Raw genomic sequence first — 21441 nt, 5'->3', positions numbered from 1 at the left:
TCCCAGGTGCTATCCCTTACCTTATTTATTTATTTATTTATTGCATTTGTATCCCACATTTTCCCACCTATTTGCAGGCTCAATGTGGCTTACATGGTACCGTGTCGGCATTCGCATTCGCCAATTCCACCAACCTTGGATGCTGAGCCCCCCCCAAAAAACCAAAACCCACTACTACCCACAACTGTACAACACTACCATAGCCCTAAGGGGTGAAGCGGGCACCTACATGTGGGTACAGTGGGTTTCTGGTGGGTTTTGAAGGGCTCACATTTACCACCACAAGTGTAACAGGTAGGGGGGTATGGGCCTGGGTCCGCCTGCCTGAAGTGCACTACACCCACTAAAACTGCTCCAGGGACCTGCATACTGCTGTCATGGAGCTGGGTATGACATTTGAGGCTGGCAAAAAATATTTTTAAAGTTTTTTTAGGGTGGGAGGGGGTTGGTGAGCACTGGGGGAGTAAGGGGAGATCATCCCCAATTCCCTCCGGTGGTCATCTTGTCAGTTTGGGCACCTTTTTGAAGCTTGGTTGCAAGAAAAAAATGGACCAAGTAAAGTCGGGCAAGTGCTTGTCAGGGATGCCCTTCTCTTTTCCATTATCGGTCGAGGATGTCCATGTGTTAAGCACGCCCCAGTCCCGCTTTCACTATGCTTCCGACACGCCCCTGTGAACTTTGGTCGTCCCCACGACGGAAAGCAGTTGAGGACGCCCAAAATCAGCTTTCGATTATACCGATTTGGGTGACCCTGGGAGAAGGATGCCCATCTTCCGATTTGTGTTGAAAGATGGGCGCCCTTCTCTTTCGAAAATAAGCCTGATAATAACACATTTCACCTTCACTATACATATTTAAACATAAAATAACATAACTACAAATAATAATATATACATTATGAAATCATATGAAATGCTCATGATTAGGATTATGTAAAGCAAACATGAATGGCATAAAGTACTAAAATCATGCAAAGTTTAAAGCTCTATCCTGCTATTTGGTCTCTCCCTAAAGAGTATACAGAATAATAACAAATTCCATAATCAAATACTCCCATCTAGTCCCCTATAAGCTAATCATAAGCCCTTCAAAAATGTTTATACATATTCACCTTTGAGAAATAATAATTTCACAAATCTGCTTTCCTCTCCCTCTCTAATCTCCCCTTCTTTTCTCTCCCACTTGAATCTCTCCTGTCTGTGCCTTCCTTTACAATCTTCCCATTTCTTCCATACCTTCCTTTTTATATCTCTCCACTAATTCATCCTTTTTATCTTCCCTTCAACCTTCCTCTCTTTCTTCCTCCTTCATTTTCCCTTTCCATCTTCTTCCTTTCCTTCCCCATCCCTTCCTCTCTTCCTTCTCCTCCTTTCTCCCAATCTCCTTTTTTTTTTTTACCTCTCTTTCTTCCCCTTTTCAAATAGAAAACCAGCAAAGGAAGGGAAGTGACTGCAGGACTGAGAATTTGGGCACACTATATCCTCACTCTTCTGTTACCTTGCTGCAAGACAAGTGAGGAGACAAAGGAGATGGTTCTGGCAGCTAGGACTTAACTTCTGCAGCATGGGCTATTTAGGGACACAGTAGGTTTCCTCCAAAGAGTCAAAGTGGTATTGAGAAATATGCAAGAGCAGAGTACTACTATGTAACATACTACTTTAACTTCTACTTTCATGATCACATGAAGTGTTGAATAGATCCAGGAGCTGAACAATTAGTATCTCAACAAGAACTCACATCCAGTACTACTTGTTTAATTAAAATGTTTGATGAAAGACTAAAGATCAGAATATTAAGGGTGTGGTTAAAAGGCAAACGTTTTGGGAAATACAGGGATATTTTCTCTCTAGGTGTTCATACTATACAATTTCCTTTCCCTGTTCTCAGGCTGAGACTGGCAAAGCTGAGTTAGAGCTTTCCATCAGCAAGATGAAGACAGAGGATGCTGCTCTGAAAGACTCCTTAGCAAAGATGGGAGCCCTCAATGAAGGACTTGCCCATGACAAGATTAATCTGAACCGCATTATTCTACAGGTAATACACCTCATCTGTATTATACTAAACTAGTAAAAGAGGCCTGTTTCCGAAAGAAATGAAATGGGTTCCATGCCCCCCTCCCTCCCTCCCTCCTTCTCTCTCTATCTCCGAGTTCCATGCCCCCCTCCCTCTCCTCCGAGTTCTAGGCACCCCTCCCCTTCGAGTTCCAGGACCCCCTCCCTCCCCCTCGAGTTCCAGGACCCCCTCCCTCCCCTCCCCTTCGAATTCTAGGACCCCCTCCCCTTCGAGTTCCAGGACCCCCTCTCTCTCCTCCCCTTTGAGTTCCAGGACCCCCTCCCTTCCCTCCCCTTTGAGTTCCAGGACGCCCCTCTCTCCCCTCCCCTCCGAGTTCCAAGCCCCCTCTCCTACAAGTTCCAGACCCCCATGCCTCCCTCCCTCCCTCTCTCTCTGTCCCCTCCAAGTGCAAGCATGACCTGTCCTCCGGCAGCCCCTCGCCTTCCTGCGTGCCGGCTGTAATTTAAAAATTCTTACCTCTGGGTCCGGCGTCAGCAGTGAAGGCAAGTGGCGCTTCAGATTGCCTTCCCATGTGTCTCAGCCCTGCCTCTTGTCCCGCCCTTCCAGAAACAGGAAATGAGGGAGGGACCAGAGGCAGAGCTGAGACACATGGGAAGGCAGTCTGAAGCGCCGCTCACCTTCACTGCAGACCCCGGACCCCGAGGTAAGAGTTTTTAAATTACAGCCGGCATGCAGGAAGGTGAGGGGCTGCTGGAGGACAGGTCGTGCTTGCACTCGGAGGGGAGAGAGAGAGAGAGGAAGAGAGTCGCAGGGCCATGGAACTCAGAGGAGAGGGGGGCATGGAACTCGGAGGGGAGGGAGGGAAGGACGTCCTGCAACTCGAAGGGGAGGGGGAGGGACGTCCTGCGACTCGAAGGGGAGGGGGGAGGGACGTCTTGCGACTCGAAGAGGAGGGGTGTCCTGCACTCGAAGGGGAGGGGGAGGGACGTCCTGCAACTCAAAGGGGAGGGGGAACATCCTGCAACTCGAAGGGGAAGGGGCATCCTGCAACTTGAAGGGGAGAGGGGCCTGTAACTCGGAGGGGAGGAGAGGGAGGGAGGTAGGGGGGCATGGAACTGTGAGGGGAAGGGGCTGGAACTCTGAGGAGAGGGGGAGGAGGACAGGGGGGGCCTACAACTCGGAGGGAGGGTGGCGATTACTCACTTCCGCTAGCTGGTGCTGGGTTCCCTTCCCTCTCACTGATCCGCCCTCTGATGTCATTGTGGACCAATGGGAAGTGTGTTACGAACCCAGGCATCCAGATGGAGGTGCAAATTATTATATAGGATATTAACACTATCATATAGATAAACCACCATAGATGTAACTCATCTTCACTGTGCCACATGCTAATCACTGTCATATAGCTACCTCACTCAGCTGTGCTACACCACATATCAAATGCCATCGTATAGGTAACTCACATCCTCTGCTCTCTTCCACATTTCATCACACAGGTAACTTAATTCACCTATACTACACCACATGTTATACAGCATTACACTGGAAATTTACCTCCTATGCACAATACTGCACTCTGCCATCATACAGGCAACTCAGCTCATCTGCACTATACCCCATACCATATACTATTCATCTGCACTACAATACATATTATTTGGGCAATTTTCATTCTGCTAGAAGAGAGGAGGGAGAGAGGAGATATGATAGAAATGTTTAAATATCTCAAAGGCATTAATGTACAGGAAGTGAGCCTTTTTCAACTTAAGAAAGCTCAAGAACGAGGGGGTATACGATGAAGTTAAGAGGGAATAGGCTTAGGAGTAATCTAAGAAAGTATTATTTCACAGAAAGGGTGGTGGAGGCATGGAATGGCCTCACCGTGGAGATTGTGGAGTCAAGGATTGTGTCAGAATGTAAAAAGGCAGGGGATAAGCATGTGGAATCGCTTAGGAAAAGGAAGAGTTAGGGGATACAGAGGATGGGCAGATTGGATGGGCCATTTAGCCTTTATCTGCAGTCATGTTTCTATTTTTCTATGCTCAAACACTGTTTTTGTCCTTGGATTTTGCTGTAGTTTACAAAGTGAAAGTACATGCATAACTTCACTTTGAAAATTACTGTTGGAAAAATACCTACAGACACTTGTATTTCCTTTTTTCTCCTGTGTACAAAAGGTATATGTGTTGTTTCAGTCCTTCTCCTTGTCTCAACCTCACTAATGCCTTCACCAAATGAGGGTAAAAGAATATGCCTTGTAGAACCTGCACACATTTCCCCTGATTCTATAAATGGTGCCAAAAGATAGGCCGCAATTGGGTGCACGGTTATAGAATAGGGTCACTTGCGTGCACAAATTAATTGGCTCAATTGGCTCAACTATCAATAATGGGCCATAACAAGTGCTAATTGGCATAAATTACCCAAATAACACCCAAGCACCCACACAACACCCTCTCCCTTACAATCCAACAACAACCCTAGAAACATTACACTGTCCAGGATACCATCCTTGAAAACAGAAATATACCCCAACAACACCAAAACACAAAAAACAAGGCAACTTACCAAAATTCGCCCATCTCCACATACCACTGATCCACTTCTAACTGGCCGAATAGGATACACCAATGCAAGATCAGTGGTAAATAAAAGCGAAATCATCACAGACTGGATCACCTCAGAGAACCTGGATCTACTTTTCATCACGGAAACCTGGATCCGTCAACCAGCAGATCCTATCATAAACGATCTATGTCCTCCGGGCTACAAAATATCATACTGGCCTAGGAAAGACAAAAGAGGAGGAGGAATTGCACTCATCTACAGATCATACTTCTCCGCAGAACCCACCTTAGAGTTCATCTCAAATCAACTCGAATGTCGTGTCCATCGCCCCTTCCGGCTCCTCCGCCGCGGGGGGCGGGAGCCGGCGTCCTCCGCGGTGAGGGGTAGCGGTCCGGAGGCCTCGGCGGGGAGCCGGGGGCCGCTGCAGTGATGGCCATTCCAACCGGGACCGAGGCCGGAGGCCGGCGACTGCGGCCGCCGGTCTCTCGGTCGCCGGCTGTGGGGGCTATGTTTGCGCCGCCGAAGGAGGCGGCGCAGAGGCGCAATGGCCGGCGATTTCTTCCCTCCCGGGCGAGAGGGCATGGAGCTCCGCCTCTGAGGGGCCGGATTGGGAGGCCAAGTTGGTGGTCCCGCCTGGGGAATCGGACAGAGCCAATCAGAGGGGCTCTGCCGATGCCCAGGGCCGGATTGGTCGGCTGTCCCTACGGGGGCGGGGCGGCTGAGGTTGTCCGTATTTAAGGAAGGGAACTGAGCTAGCACTTTGCTTCAGGTTCTGTTCCTGAGACCAATCTCCGTGGTTCCTGCGTTTCGTCGTTTTCCTGGTTTTGCTGATTCTGGACTTTGGACTGTTTCCTGGTATCTCTGCCTAGCTGCCTGCCTAGACCTCCAGCCTGACTTTGACTTCTCTACTAGCCGCCTGCCCTGACCTCTTGCCTGACTCTGACTACGCTGTTAGCTGCCTGTCCTGATCTGCTGCCAGTTTTTGGACTTTTCTATTCCACCTGCCAGCTTCTCTCCCGGTTCCAGTCCAGGTCAGTCCGGCGACCCCGCGGTTCCTGAAGTCCCGTTGACCGCCTGCAGCTGGGGGCTCAACCCTTGGTGAACGGCGGTCGCTGCGGGTGAAGACTTGGGGTTGCACGGCTGTCCTTTGAGGTCCTTCTGGGCCTTACGGGACCTAAGGGCTCACCTTCCTTGTGGACAAGACATTGAAATTGCCTCTATAAAACTATATAACCCCATGCTATGTGAACACTTAACCTGCATACTGTTCTTCAGACCTCCCAGTAACTGGAACCATAGCCAAACCACATTCATGGACTTTATATCGAATGCATGCGTCAACAACTCCAACATACTACTACTAGGGGACCTAAACCTCCATTTAGAAGACTCCAACTCTACCTACACCCGGGACTGTATAGACTTCCTCCAATTATGTGATTTCAACCTCCCTCTAATAGTACCAACCTACAATAAAGGCCACTCACTTGATATCATCACACTCAAACATTCTACAGATCAAAACTTCCTCCTATCAGACATCCACTGGGCTGCTTCTCCCTGGTCCGACAACCATAAAGCAACCCTATCTGTACAATGGCGGAAAAAAGACCAACCCAAACCACCGGAACCCACAACAATTAAAACCAGAGGACGAATCAAAAAAGATACCTTCTGGCAACTCATCTACGACAACAATTGGACGATAGACCCAAACACAAACCACTTCCTTACAGATTGGGACCACAGATGCAAACTCATTCTAGATGAAATTGCACCACTACACTCCAAAACCCTACACACAAAGAAAAAACCATCTCCGTGGTTCAAAGAAGAACTAAAAAAACTAAAGAAAGAAACCAGAAAACTAGAAAAAATTTGGAGTAAATCAAAAGATGTTCTCACCCTGAATAAGTGGAAACAAACTAAAAAAAAAAAATACAAGAATGAAATTAAGCATGCCAAAAGAACATACTACACAAAACAAATCACAGCCACCGGAACAGACATAAAAAAACAATACAAAATCATAAAGAATCTTCTTAACACGAACCCAGTAACAACTTCACCCTCAAACTGTCCATCTGCTGACCAGCTGGCCAAATACTTCAATGATAAAATCACCAATCTGTGCAACACAATTCCCCATGATGATTCCAATATTGACACTTTCCTTGATGAACTGGACCCCGACTCTGAAGAGATCCCAGCAGATCGCTACTGGACAAATTTCACCCCCTTCAACACTAAGGAAATCTCCTCAGCACTATCCAAACTCTCCAAGTCTCACTGCCACCTGGACCCATGCCTCAATTATCTTATGAAAAATGCCCCAGAACGATTCATCACAGAACTCACCACCCACTTAAATTTCCTACTTCAACAAGGCTCCTTCCCCTCCGAACACGGTAGTATTCTACTTACACCAATACCGAAAAACCCCAAGAAACCAGCGAACGACATCACTAATTATCGACCGGCGGTCTCCATCCCTCTTCTAATCAAACTGATGGAAAGTAGAGTGACCTCCCAACTTAACGAATTCAATCAAAAGTTCTCCATATTACATGAATCACAATCGGGTTTTCGACCTGCACACAGCACAGAAACAGTACTGCTCACCCTGATATCTAGATTCAAATAGGAAATATCAATTGGCAACAAAATACTTCTTCTGCAGTTCGAATTATCCAGTGCATTTGACATGGTAGACCACAATATTCTCACAAAATTGCTGGACAAACTAGGGATCGGCGGAAATATCATTAAATGGATAAAAAGTTTTATCACCACCAGATCATATCAGGTCAAATCAACATCATCAATATCACCTACGTGGTCATCAAAATGTGGAGTCCCCCAAGGCTCACCTCTATCCCCGATCCTCTTCAACCTCATGATGATTCCTCTGGCCAAATCCCTAGCCAAATCCGGCCTCAACCCCTTCATCTACGCTGATGATGTCACAATATTCATCCCTTTCCAATCCAACCTTACAGAAGTCTCGGAGAAAATAATCACTGCCATGAACATCGTAACATCCTGGGCCAACGCCTTCAAGATGAAACTGAACAAAGAGAAAACTTAATGTCTAATCCTTTCATCACAACACGCCACTCAGCTTCCAACCACCCTGACCACCCCCGACGTTACAATCCCAATGTCTGACAATCTAAAAATCCTAGGAGTAACATTAGACAACCATCTAACTTTGGAAACTCATGCAAAAGCCACGACGAAGAAGATGTTCAACATGATGTAGGTACTGAAAAGAGTAAAACCATTCCTCCCGCAGAAAACTTTTCGGAATCTAGTACAATCCACAGTACTCACCCATGCCGACTACTGCAACAGCATCGTCATCGGTTGCCAAGCCCAAATCATGAAAAAACTCCAAACCGCCCAAAACACAGCAGCCAGACTCATTTTTGGCAAATCACGATTTGAAAGTGCAACACCACTACGTGAAAAACTCCACTGGCTTCCTATCAAGGAACGCATAAAATTCAAAGCCCACACAATGATCCACAAAATCCTCCATGGCGAATCTCCAAGCTACATGACCGAATTGATCGACCTACCAGCCAGGAACGGGTACAAATCTTCTCAAACATATCTCAACCTTCATCTCCCCAATTGCAAAGGCCTCAAATACAAAACCTACTACGCATCCAACTCCTCCGTTATAGGCAGCAAACTTTGGAACGCAATACCTTGACACATCCGAACAACCAATGAACATCTACCCTTCCGGAAGCTGCTAAAAACGTACCTCTTCAAACAAGCCTACCCTAACAACCCAACTTAATTCTTAAACCTAATCCACATCCACATCACTAGCACTGCCCAATTTCCAATCCTCACCCCCACATATCGTATCGTCCTATTGTCCTACTCTCTATAACTGGGTTATCTCTGTGATACTTTGTACCATACTTTGTATTATCTCTGTGATACTCTGTACCATACCTTGTAAGTCGCACTGAACCTGCTATTGAGCGGGAAAGAGCAGGGTATAAATGCTATAAATAAATTAGGAGTTACTAGTTTGCTATGAGATGATGTTAAAAAATCTCAAAAATGGAGGAAAAAGCCTCAAACTGCCCAGGTGCGGGGGTAAACTTTACACCCAATGTCTTCAAGGCACTCACCGGCTTTCTCAAGAGAGGTGTCACAGGCATTTTGTATAACAAAATGCCGTGACACTTCCCTTGAGAAAGCCGGTGGGCAAAATGAATCCCCTTCGGGAGTTTTGGTACCGAGTGTTCAACAGCCAGAGCAGTTTCAGAAGCTAAGAAGCTAAGTTACCATTACTATATTCATATGTGTACTAGTTGAATTTTGAATTGAATTATTGAACTATTGAAAGCAGATAAAAAACAGAAAAAAGAAAAACAAGAGAAAAGGTTGTGTGGAGGTTTTTGGCCAATGATATCATTGTTTAGTCACTGCATGGGACATAGATTTTGAATTCTAAAGTGCTTTTGGATATGCATCTAAGGTTAGGCATGAGAATACGTACTTAAAAGCTAATAATTTACAATGGCAGTTATAGAATTTACACTTCGCACCCTATATCCCACCACCTATATTTAGGAGCCATTTACTGAATCTACACCTTGGTGTCTAGTTTAAATATAAGAACAGAAGAAATGTTATACTGGGTCAAATCAAAGATCTACCAAGCCCAGCATCCTATCCCTAACACTGTTAGATTCTTGATATTCCACCTTTCTGGGGGTCACGTGTTACATATATTCATATTTTCTCTGTCCTTGGGAGCTCACAATCTAAGTTTTGTACCTGGGGCAATGGAGGGTTAAATGACTTGTTTAGAGTCAGAAGGAGCCACAGTAGAAACTGAACCCAATTCATCCACTTCTCCACCCACTTCATTGACTATTAACCTAGTTCTCTACTTGTGAACTATCTAGCTTATAAGTACCAGGTAGGATCCCAAAGAAAATCCTAAACTGCTTGCTGTTGCATAGGACATAATGTTACAAGAAATGATTTATCTTGGGGAAAAGAGCTCTAGAGCACTCGCTACTATTTATAATTTAAGAGCAGGTGCTGTATTTATAAGTTTTAGGATATTAATTTCTCCACCAATCACCAAAGGTGATAATTGCAATAAATTAAATAAATTAAGTATATATAAAAGATACCATATACTCAGAACACAAAGAGACCGTATTTTTAGCTTCAAAAAGGTTGATTTAATATACAATTGCACACGAGAGGTAGGTTTTAAGAGATCTTTACAGATAATCTGTGCTTAAGTAAGGCAAGGTAGCAGGTCTAGATCAAAAGTTATGTTACTTACAAGTCCTTGTTACAAGCATGCTGTGGTCCAGCAGATTGATGAGCACATGGTTAGGACAGGAACAGGAGAGCTTCTGCAGTGAGTGGATCAGAGTTGCTTGCAGTTGAAGAGAAATCTGACTCTTGGGAAACAGCTTTTGCTTTTATATCTTGCAAGCTGCAGGAGGATATGCCATGTGGATCTTTGTCCTGGTTTCCTGGTTTCCACATGACCCTTGGGCATTTGCAAAGCATTGTGGTATCTTGGTCTCATGTCTTATGACATCACAAGACTTGCTGTCTGGATCTTGCTGACAAATGGTCTTTTGATGTGAAAAGGCTTCCTGCTCAGTCTCTGGAGCAGATACACATTACAAGTCCTTCCTTTCTGCACATGTCTGAAAGCTGATGGGAGGGGCAGGTATACCTTTGACAAGCAAATGTCCTGTTTATGGTTTCCCCTCTGAAGTCTTTGTCTTCAATGGGTTCTCCAGACTTTCGGTCTCTTGGGTCTTTGGTTTTCAGAGATGTCCTGATGAGCGTCCAGGTACCCACCTTAGTCATGCTTTTGTTCAGTCCTTTTAGGTGGGAGGGCAGAGAGAGTTTTATTTCTCTTTGTCTTTGTTAAGTGTTTGTAATTGACTATCCCTGCTATCAGAAGTTCCCAGAAAAAGGAATGGGGAGAGAGGGGCTTAAAATGAAACTATTTTCTCTGCTGCAGTGTCAAATATACATATATTTAAAAGCTGCACAAATATATTGGTGTATATATATGTATCTGATCCAACACAACATCATGCTACACATTTAATTCTGATGATTGGCTTATACCATAACAATAATGGTTTATGGACTATTCATGAAATGTATGAAGTGAACTGCAAATGCAAAAAGAGATAAGGGAATTCTCAAAAATTGTAGGCCTCCTCAATTCAAGCTTCCAATTCAAACTCAGGAGCTTAAATTTTCAGCTGAAGTCCATCTTAATTTATGAGTTTAAAAGTTATCAGATCGATATTCAAACCAAATTAAACAGAAAAGCATTTTGCCTTTTAAATTGCTTGTTCCTGCCTAGCTGCCAATATTCAGTGGTACCTAACCAGATAGTGCCACTGAATAGCAGCATAAGATATAACATAACATAAGAGTAACCATACTGGGTCAGACCAATGGTCCTGTTTTCCAAATAATAGCCAAGCCAGGTCACAAGTACCTGGCAGATACCCAAACCGTGGCAACACTCCATACTACAAATGCCAGGGCAAGCAGTTGCTTCCCATGTCTGTCTCAATAGCAGACTATGGACTTTTCCTCCAGGAATTTGTCCAAACCTTTTTTAAACCCAGATATGCTAACTGCTGTTACTGTATCCTCTGGCGAAGAGTTCCAGAGCTTAACTATTCGTTGAGTGAAAAAATATTTCCTCCTATTCATTTTAACTCCTATTCCTAAAGTGGAAGGTTTAGATCTAACAAAATCTGCTAGCTTTAGGCCTATTTCTGAACCAGTTGAATTCTTGGTTGACTTTCAATTGTCTGACTATAATGAGCGTTACAACTTACTATTGAATTCATTGCAGGTTTCAGATGTTTTAACATCACAGAGACCTGGTTAATTTCTTTAACATCAGTGATCAGGTATACAATGTATAGAGGGGGGGGGGGGGGGGGTCAAATGATCTTGCATGAGTTCGACATTTCTGCAGCATTTGATATGGTTGACCATGATTTTTTTGTTGGAAAAATTATCCATATTTGGCCTTGCTGGTCCTGTTCTTGCAAGGTTTACAGGTTTTCTGAAGAACAGGAGATTTCAGGTATTTAAAGATGGCTCAGCCTCCAAGTTTTGGAGTCCCCCATGTGGTGCCCCTTAGGGGTCACCTATTTTTCCATTGCTGTATAATCTTTTCATCACCTCTTTATCTGATGTTCTCTTGGATCTAAGGGAATCGCTATACTCATATACATGATATTTTTTTCCTAGTACTGATTGATTTGACGCTAGCTTTTTCATATATTCCAATAATCAATGGTATTGGTAAGATCAAGAAGTGGACATGGATGCAATATTTAAAGCTAAATACAGACAAAACTAAACTGCTATGGTTTAGTTTAAATCAATCAAAACTAAGGGAAAAAGAATAAGAACAAACACAGACCAAAATCAAATCAATCAATATACATCAACAAACTCTCTATGATGAAGCAGGAGGATATCAGTAGTAAAATATAAGGTACCAGACCTCTCACAGTGCACAGCTGTCCCAAGTCCTCGTCTTTTGTTTAATGCACATCATATGTCACTCCGACCTCCTCCCTATCTCAATATTTCTTTAATAAAATTTTTGTTTATAAAAAGCTTTTATTTAAAGTCAAATATACCAAAATATTGCACAACATTCTAAAATATACCAAAATGTTTGGAAACAAAACAAAACCAAAGACAAAAAATGAGAGGTTACTTAACTTTCAAACAGTTCAGTGCTGACTTCCAATGACACACCTGATACCCACAAAGGCGTTTCAGCAAGGCAGCCTTCTTCTGGGGTTAACAAAACAATTCCTGCCACTCAAATCCACAAAGAAACAAGACCACATTAGATAAAGAACAGCCAAGGCCCTATTTGCTCATAAGAAGACTTTCTTCTATATGGCATTATGCCATCTTAATTAAAAGTCACAAACAAAATCAGCACACGGGAAGTGGAATTTTAAGACACACGTCAAAAGAGAACAGCCAAACAGCCAATCGATATCACTCAAACAAAGAGCCAATCAGACAGCACACACACACCCATTCTTACTACCAATCAAAAAAATATATAATTAAAATACACAGTGAAAACCACATCATATATATAAACAAATCTAAACTATGCAAGACAAAGAGGAGCATAATCGAAAGGGACATCCTCGTTTCAATTTGGATGGCAGGAGGGCAGGAGAAATGCTGGACATGGGAGGTCTCAGAAGGAGGGGGGCCTTGGGGCTGGGAGGGATGGACGGAGGGGAGCCTTGGAGCTGGGAGGGAGGAGGGGCCTTGGAACTTGGGCCTTGGAGCTGAGAGGGGAGGGGGAGGGGAGGGGGCCTTGGAGCTGGGAGGGACAGAGGGCCTTGGAGCTGGCAGGGAAGGAGGGAGGATGCTGGACATGGGAGGTCAGAAGAGGGGGGCCTTGGAGCTGGGAGGGATGGACAGAGGGGGGCCTTGGAGCTGGCTGGGAGGGAGGAACGGAGGGGGGGGCCCTTGAAGCTGGGAGGGAATGGGGCCTTGGAACTGGGAGGGCAGGGGGCCTTGAAGCTGGGAGGGCGGGATGGAGGGGGGCCTTGGAGCTGGGAGGGAGGGACAGAGGGCCTTGGAGCTTGGAGGGAAGGAGGGAGGGCAGGGGGCCTTGCAGCTGGGAGGGGAGCTGGGAGGGAGGGAGTTACACATCAAAATAGAACTTACCAATACTCGCCCATTTTAATGGGCTTAACGGCTAGTATATATATATCCTATATAATAATTCTCACCTCCAACGTTCTGACTTGCTTGGGACCATGGCTCATTCCGAGTTGCTCTGCTAGGCTCCGTAGATCAGGCTGACATCACCGTAGCCATTATGACGTCATCTTCAGAACCCGGGGGGGGGGGAACATGCCTCACAGCTGAACCACGTCCAGAGGAGGGTCGCTGGACATGGGTGGCTGGAGGGGGTGCAGAGGAGAGAGGAGGGTCACTGGATATAGGTGGCTGGAGGGGGTCAGGGGAGAGAGGAGGGTCGCTGGACATGGGTGGCTGGAGGGGAGGCAGAGGAGAGAGGAGGGTCGCTGGACATGGGTGGCAGGAGGGGGGGCAGGGGAGAGAGGAGGTTCGCTGGACATGGGTGGCTGCAGTGGGCGCAGGGGGAGAGGAGGGTCGCTGGATATGGGTGGCTGCAGGGGTAGAGGAGGGTCGCTGGACATGGGTGGCTGCAGGGGAGCTGAAGAAAACCTTGCTAGCGCCCGTTTCATTTGTGTCAGAAACAGGCCTTTTTTTACTAGTATATATATATATATATGGATTTATTCATTTATTAAGATTTATTTACCACCTTTTTGAAGGAATTCACTCAAGGCAGATATATATATATAAGGTCACAGGGACACCAAATGTCATTTACTACTTGTGAGGTCTGACAAAATGAAGCAAACTTTAAAAAATATGAGAAGGTCCCTATAACCAAATGCAGTGGCGTTCCTAGGGTGGCTGACACCCGGGGCGGATCGCCGATGCGCCCCCCCCCCCCCCCCCCCCCGGCGAAACAACACCTCACCCTGGCGAAATGACCCCCCCGGGTGCATTTTTACCTGCTGGGGGGTGCCGCGCGCCTGTCGGCTTCCCTTGTTCCATGCTCCCTCTGCCCCGGAACAGGAAGTAACCTGTTCTGGGGCAGAGGGAGCACGGAACGAGCAGAGCCGACAGGCGCGTGGCACCCCCCCAGTGGAGTGCACCCGGGGCGGACCGCACCCACCGCCCCCCCCTAGGAATGCCACTAACCAAATGTGACCCAGAGAATGATAAACTACAAACACTGCATCAATCACAAGGGTAGTGTCCCTAGTGAGATGACACTTGGACCTCCTGACTCAAAGATGACAAATTGGAGGGCACAAAGAAATCCCATAAGTTCCTACCCCATTTAAAAGCAAAAAGGGGGCAAAATTGAAAACAACTGAATAACTGAAGCACATGCTAATGTTGTAAAATTGAAGACCTGACTTGATGCACCACTGGAGCATATGGTAAAACACACATAGTATATGCCATTTGGTGTTCCTATGACCTTATATATATAGGGGAAACAATGTATCCCCTTAAGAACCACATTACTGAACATTGAAGCAGGTTGCAATTTCAAGAGCTGAATGCTCCTTTAGTCCAACACTGCATATCTTGTTCGCATTCTTTTAAAGAGCACCATTTTCCTGTGTGAAGGGGTTTACAGAACTCTGTCCCTCACCTTTAAGAATAGTCCAATAGACAACCTGAGCCACCTTATGAGCCCTAGTTCCAGGGCCGTGCCTAGGGTCTCTGGCGCCCCCCTGAAGACTATCAATTGGCGCCCCCCCCCCCCCCGTGAAAATGATCACCCCCCCCCCATGAAAATGATCGCTCACCACTTGCCACACTGAAAGGAATTGTCAGCAATATTCTTAGAAACAAATTGGTATACATTGCAAAATAAGATAGCAGATGTAAATTCTCAAAGTGGACATATTCCAAATGCTAAAATGAAAATAAAATGATTTTTTTTCTACCTTTGTTGTCTGGTGACTTTCTTTTTTCAATCATGCTGGTCCAGTATCTGATTCTGCTGCTATCTGTCCTCTTAACTCCATTTCCAGGGCTTCCTTTCCATTTATTTCTTTACTTTTCTCCTTTCTTCTTCATTTCTTGCTCTATATCCATTTCCAGCAATTTCTCCTCTCTCCCTGGGTCCTGCCCTCCCATCCATGTCCATTCTTGTCCCTCTCTGCCCTTCCCTCCTCCATCCATAGCCAGCAATCCTCCTCTCTCCCCTCCCCTCCATTTCCAGCAATTTGTCCTCTCCCTGGGCCCCCATGTCCATCCTTGTCCCTCTCTGCCCTTCCCTCCTCCATCCATAGCCAGCAATCCTCTCTCCCCTCCCCTTCCAGCAATTTGTCCTCTCCCTGGGCCCTGCCCTCCCATCGATGCCTCTCTGCCCTCCCATCCATGCCTCTCTGCCCTTCCCTCCGCGCCCTGGGGCCTTTAAATCTTTTACTTCTGGTCGCAGCAGCGTCAGTGAAAGCGGAGCGCTGCCGACATCTCCCTTCCCTTTGCGCTCTTGGTTCCCTCAGTGTCCGCCTTCTTCTGACGTCAGAAGAAGGCGGGACACTGAGGGAACCAACGAGTGCAAGGGAAGGGAGACGTCGGCAGCAGTGGCGTAGCTAGGGTAGTTGACACCCGGGGCCGGTCATTTTTTTAACACCCCCCCCCCCCCCAAATCCAGTACTAGGCATACCGAGAATACAAAACACGACCTATAGAGCAATTTTACCATACCATAAGCAGTCGTTTCTATGAGTCACACAAGGAAAAGGAAAGCATCTTAAGCACTACAGTGAGCACTAGAACATCAATTCACCTATTGTAAAACGAAACCAGACAGAATAGTACAGATCGTCGATCCTGCACAGTCAATGCCAACTGAAAGCCATGTCTTTTTCACAAACAGATACACCCTAATCCACTATAGAATAAGTAATCATAAACTTTCTATTTAGACAAAAATTAAACTGAACCCCCAATGCCAGACTCTGCATACAATGCAACGCCACAGAAACAGAAAATGTCTCCTAGTACTGTGCAAAATATAAAGACAGCAGATGTAAATTTGAAAAAACTAACAAATACCAATCACCACTTTACAAATTAACAAATAGAAATAAAACAAATACAGAAAATAAAATAATACCATTTTATTGGACTAATACATTTAACTTCCAGAGGCCAAAATCTCCTTCCTCAGGTCAATACAGTATAGTGCTGTTACAGTATCCTATCCTGATCTGAGGAAGGGGGTTTTGTTCTCTGAAAGTTAAGTCAAAATGTATTAAAATTAGTCCAATAAAAAGATTACCTTATTTACATGTTCTATTTATAAACATTTATTAACACAGCTAAAATACTATATCCTAAAGCAAAATTATATATTTACAGTTTGTTGTCTTTGGTTTCTGCTTTCCTCATCTTCTTTTCACCGTCTTCCTTCCATCCAGCATCTGTCTTCGCTCTCTCTCTGCCATCCAGTGTCTGCCCTCTCTAATGTGCCTTCCATCCACCATCTGCCCCAGTCTGCCATCTCTCTCTCCCCCTTCCATCCACCATCTGCCCTCTCTCTCTCCTTTCCCTCCAGCATTTGCCCTCTATCTCTGCCCCTTCCATCCACTGTCTGCTCTTTCACTCCCTTCTATCCACTGTCTGCCCTTTCTCTCTGCTCCTTCGATTCACCATTTGCCCTCTCTCTTTCCCCCTCCCATCCATTCAGGGTCTGCCCTCCCTCTCACTCCCCATTCCATCCAGGATCTATCCCCCCTCTCTCAATGCCCCCTCTTTTCGGCTCCCAGTTCCCACCTGCGGCTGCCCCTAGTTCCAGATCCATTGATTCTCCCATCCACCCCTGCCCCAGGCATCACCCCATTCTCCCTCCTGCTCACTTTTCAGACCCCAGTTCCAGATCCATGCCCCTTCTCCCATCTGTCTCCCACCCAGTCCCTTTCTGCCCATCCAAGTCCCCCTCACCCCATCTGTCTCCCACCCAGTCCCTTCTGCTATCCAAGTGCCCCCACCCTCACCCCATCTGTCTCCCACCCAGTCCCTTCTGCCCATCTGAGTCCCCCTCACCCCATCTGTCTCCCACCCAGTCCCTTCTGCTATCCAAGTGCCCCCACCCTCACCCTGTCTCCCACCCAGTCCCTTCTGCCCATCCGAGTCCCCCTCACCTCATCTGTCTCCCACCCAGTCCCTTCTGCTATCCGAGTCCCCCCCACCCTCACCCCATCTGTCCCCCACCCTCACCCTGCCTCGTCTTCTCCCTGCCACCCGGTCTTTAAAAATAAATTGCCGACGCGATAGGGAGCGCAGCACCTCGTGTGCAAGTAAAAGAAGCGGATCCGATCATCTCATTGGGCCTTCCTTCACTGTCCCGCCCTAGAGGAAATAGGAAGTTGCGTCAGAGGAGGGCGGGACAGTGAGGGAAGGCCCAATGAGATAATCGGATCCGCTTCTTTTACTTGCACACGAGGTGCTGCGCTCGCTATTCGCGTCGGCAATTTATTTTTAAAGGGCTGGTGCGGGGGAGGGGCTGCCAGGAAGAAGAGCAGCGGGAGCGGCGGCACCCCCCTTTCTGATGACACTCGGGGCGGACCGCCCCGCCCTTGCTGGTCGGCAGCGCTTTCACTGACGCTGCTGCGACCCAGGTAAAATATTTAAAGGCCTTTGCGGCGCGGGGCGAGGGTAAGCACCGCGGCGGCGCCCTCCAGAGGTGGGCGCCCCCCTGCGGCGCTTACCTCGCTTACCGCATCGGCACGGCCCTGCCTAGTTCCACCCGAGAAGAACTGAGCCAGGAGGAGGGGTGGAGCTGGATCCAGGAAGTATATAAGATGGGGCCTGACTGAGGTTAAAGAGGCCCAGGGAAGGAAGACTAGAAGCCCAGCAGATGCTGCTGCAATTCTTGTGTACTAATTGTGACCTGGTTGAGGTAAGCCAATTTTACAGTGTGTTAAGACTTGCAAGCCTTGCTTTGAGGTCTAGCTGAAGGCAGACCTGAGTCTCAGTGGAACTGAGAATTTACAGGCTGTATTTGAGGCTTGGCAGCCCCACCAGCCAGAGAATGTTCAGCCTGCCAGCCAGGGACCTGCTCAAGATTGTTTATTGAACCATAGAGACTTTTTGCACCTGACGTTCCTGGCCTGTGAAGTAACAGGTCTCAGGGCTCATCAAAATAAACCATTTATTTCACATTTATAAACCTTTCTGGCTGTGTTGTTCTCTTCATGTTCTAGTGTACAGCGCTGTGTACGTCTAGTAGCACTATAGAAATGATAAGTAGTAGTAGTAGTTATTCACAGAGCCACACCACAACTCTCGCCCGGGGTATCACATGCTGCTATAGAACTAGAGATATACCTACTCTACCTAAATATTCAAGACACTTGCAAGCCTGAAGGCTACTGAGGTGGTGTACAGTCAGGTACAGTAGGTATTTCCCTGTTCCAGGAGGGGTCAGCATTCAAAATAAAAGAGTTGTAGGGGGATATGAACCCGGGTGCCCTGGATTAAAATCCATTGCACTGACCACTAGGCTGCAGGGTCGTCTGTGTGGCCATTTTCGTACAAATGCTGCCAGAGAGACATCCTTGTTCCTGGTTTTTTGGCTTTCATAATTTGGACATTTATTTTGGAAAATAGCTGTTCTTTTTGGATGTTCTCACGTATTTTCAAACAGGCTGTGAGATGGACTTTTTTTGGACATTATGAGAGAGACATCCCAATTCTGACTTGGATGTTCTTTCAAAAATGCCACTCCATGGGATTAATTTTACAAAGAATTTTTCAGCGTAAAGACCTTTTATGTGCATAAAAGGGCTTTTGTAAAATTACATGCATAAAAGTAGAAATGGTGCCAAGAAGGCACATACTTCAATACAACCTGTTTATAGGCATGTTCAATGCCAAGTTATGGGCACAGCATGTGTGAAGTCATGATTAACACACATATTTTATGAATTTTCACATGTATTGTACATTAGAACATTTGCATCTGCTTCCAAGCAAATGTAAATGGTCATAGCTTCATACTAGTTTACTCCAAGTATTAGAGGCCAACCACATTTCAGTTTTGTTTTCAAATTCAGCACTGAAACTAACCCAAAATCTGGGTTTGGGTTCATCCGAAAATGCCAGAGCATTTTTGGCTGCAACCAAAACTCATCCCCGCTCTCCGCAATTACTCTTTGCCCCCCCCCCCCCCCCCCCAATCCCAGCCCTGATAGTCTAGTGGGCTCTTCGGGAGCTGGAACAAACCTCACTCATTCCAGCCTGGTGCCGCTACACAGTGGAAACACAGTGGAAACAGCTGCTGAGATGTTTTAGTCAGCTGGGGGTGAGGAGGGAGGGGGGACTGTTTGAGGGGGCAGTTTCATTTTCGGTTTTGCTTTCTGCCAAAACGAAGTGGCCAATTTCAGCTGCAGATTCAGTTTTGGCAGAAACCAAAGATCCTGGTTTCAGTCGGGCTCTACCTGGTAATTTACAAAGACATATTTGCTACTATGAGGGGCATTTTCGAAAAAAAACCTATCCAATTCGAAATTGAGATTTTTGCTCATTACCTCAAAAAAGAAGTCCATGTTTGAGCCATTTTTGAACAGGAAAAACATCTGGGTTTCCCTTTCAAAAACTTCTCTAAGATGGATGTATTTGCACAGATGTCTATAAAGAAGAGCCATTTTCAAACTGGCACTCACTTATTTTTTGCTGGAAATGCCGTTTCAAAATGAAAACTGAGTGAGATTAAGCACTATTTTCACCATGCTGACAAAGACAATCTCAGAAGGCCACATGGTGCAGGAAATGAGGTGACCATGGGGCCTGAAGCAATTTAGATGGATGGTGTCTTTGATGTGGGCAACTCCTCCTAACAGGGTAATTCTGACTGTATTACCAAAACAGATTTGCAAGTCATGTTGAAAGGTTTGTAACACATTTTACAGCATAATGCTGCAGCCAGTGTTGGTGAATTCAAAGCCCTCGTACAGGACCTCAGGAGTAGTCTGGAGGACTTGGGGGGTGTGAGTAGAAGAAGTGGAACTGCATTTGGAGGCTCATGAGGGGAGAATGGAAAGGTCAGAAGCCCGCAATATTGAACAAGAGAAGAGAAGCAGATTGTGGCTCTGACGGATAAACTGGATGATATTGAAACTGAGCGCACAGAAATAATGTTCGGTTTTGAGGCATTCCTGAACAAGAAAGTCCGGAAGATTGTCATGGGATGATTCAGGATATATGCAAGCAGTTTTTATTCTTGGAGCCATCAAGTGCAGCCCCTCCAGAACCTATTAAATTGGAAAGACTGCATAGAGTAGTGGGACTGCCACGAGCCAACTGCCCGCAAGATATTATAGCAAAATTTTATTCATATACTTGCAAAGAAAATATTCTGACTTTGGCATGGAAAATTGGCACACTGAAATATAGAGATGTGCAGGTGGAATTTTAACAGGATCTTTCGAGTCTTACATTGCAACAACAAAGGGAATTTAAGAACATTACTAATTTGTTATGGCAAAACAAGATTTGATACCCATAGACATATCCCTTTGCTTTTGCCATCAATGGGAAACAATATAAATTAAACATGCCATTAGAGGCTTGCAATGTATTATGGAAGGCGGACTTATAGTGTGATCCAGAACTGGAAGCGTCTCCCCTGTTACCATCTAAAAAGACCCTGGCATGATGGGTGCGAATCCTGGAGCGCAGCAACAGATTAAAGCAGCAGTCCTTGGATTCTAAGATATTATGACAACTCTTTGAGTTTAGCATTTAATCACAGATGTTATATGTTAGCTTTACCATGCTCACGTTGATTTCAAATACTCTGTTTGAGCGGGGTTTGGATGTATCTCTTGTGAAACTTTGTGGGATTGACTATCTGATCTCTCAGATGTTTTGGGTGTGTGAAGGGGAGGGAGCAGAGGGTGGGGGGGCTGGTTGGGAGGGGAAAGGTCAGGATGGGAGGAGTTAAATGGGATGGTTATGATAGAAATGAGAATTTTCAGATACTACCATGCCCACTTTATTTTGCGTTTTTACAATTTTGCCTAATGATAGTATAATGCAGATAGCTCTCTTTGCCCCTGCATTTAAGTATGCCATACTGGCAATCCTTAATGTAGGGACCTGGAATATTTGTGGAGTTAACTCTCCCATAAAATGCAAAAAAATTCTTGGGGAGTTACGTCGTCGACATGTGGGAGTTGTATTTCTACAAAAAACTCATTTGAGTGAACTTGAACA

General features: G+C 45.8%; 1 protein-coding gene across 1 annotated transcript in view; it reads left to right on the top strand.

Annotated features, from left to right (window-relative positions):
* Nucleotides 1-21441, top strand: part of CROCC2 (ciliary rootlet coiled-coil, rootletin family member 2) — an 825280-nt gene that overhangs the window by 274373 nt on the left and 529466 nt on the right. Inside the window, 1 exon segment of the mRNA XM_030216488.1 lies at nt 1888-2034. Within this exon segment, the coding sequence (XP_030072348.1) occupies nt 1888-2034 (147 nt within the window).

The sequence above is a fragment of the Microcaecilia unicolor genome, chromosome 10 (assembly GCF_901765095.1).
Source record: "Microcaecilia unicolor chromosome 10, aMicUni1.1, whole genome shotgun sequence".
Classification (NCBI taxonomy): Eukaryota; Metazoa; Chordata; class Amphibia; order Gymnophiona; family Siphonopidae; genus Microcaecilia; species Microcaecilia unicolor.
This window is presented reverse-complemented; position numbering and strand designations above follow the sequence as displayed.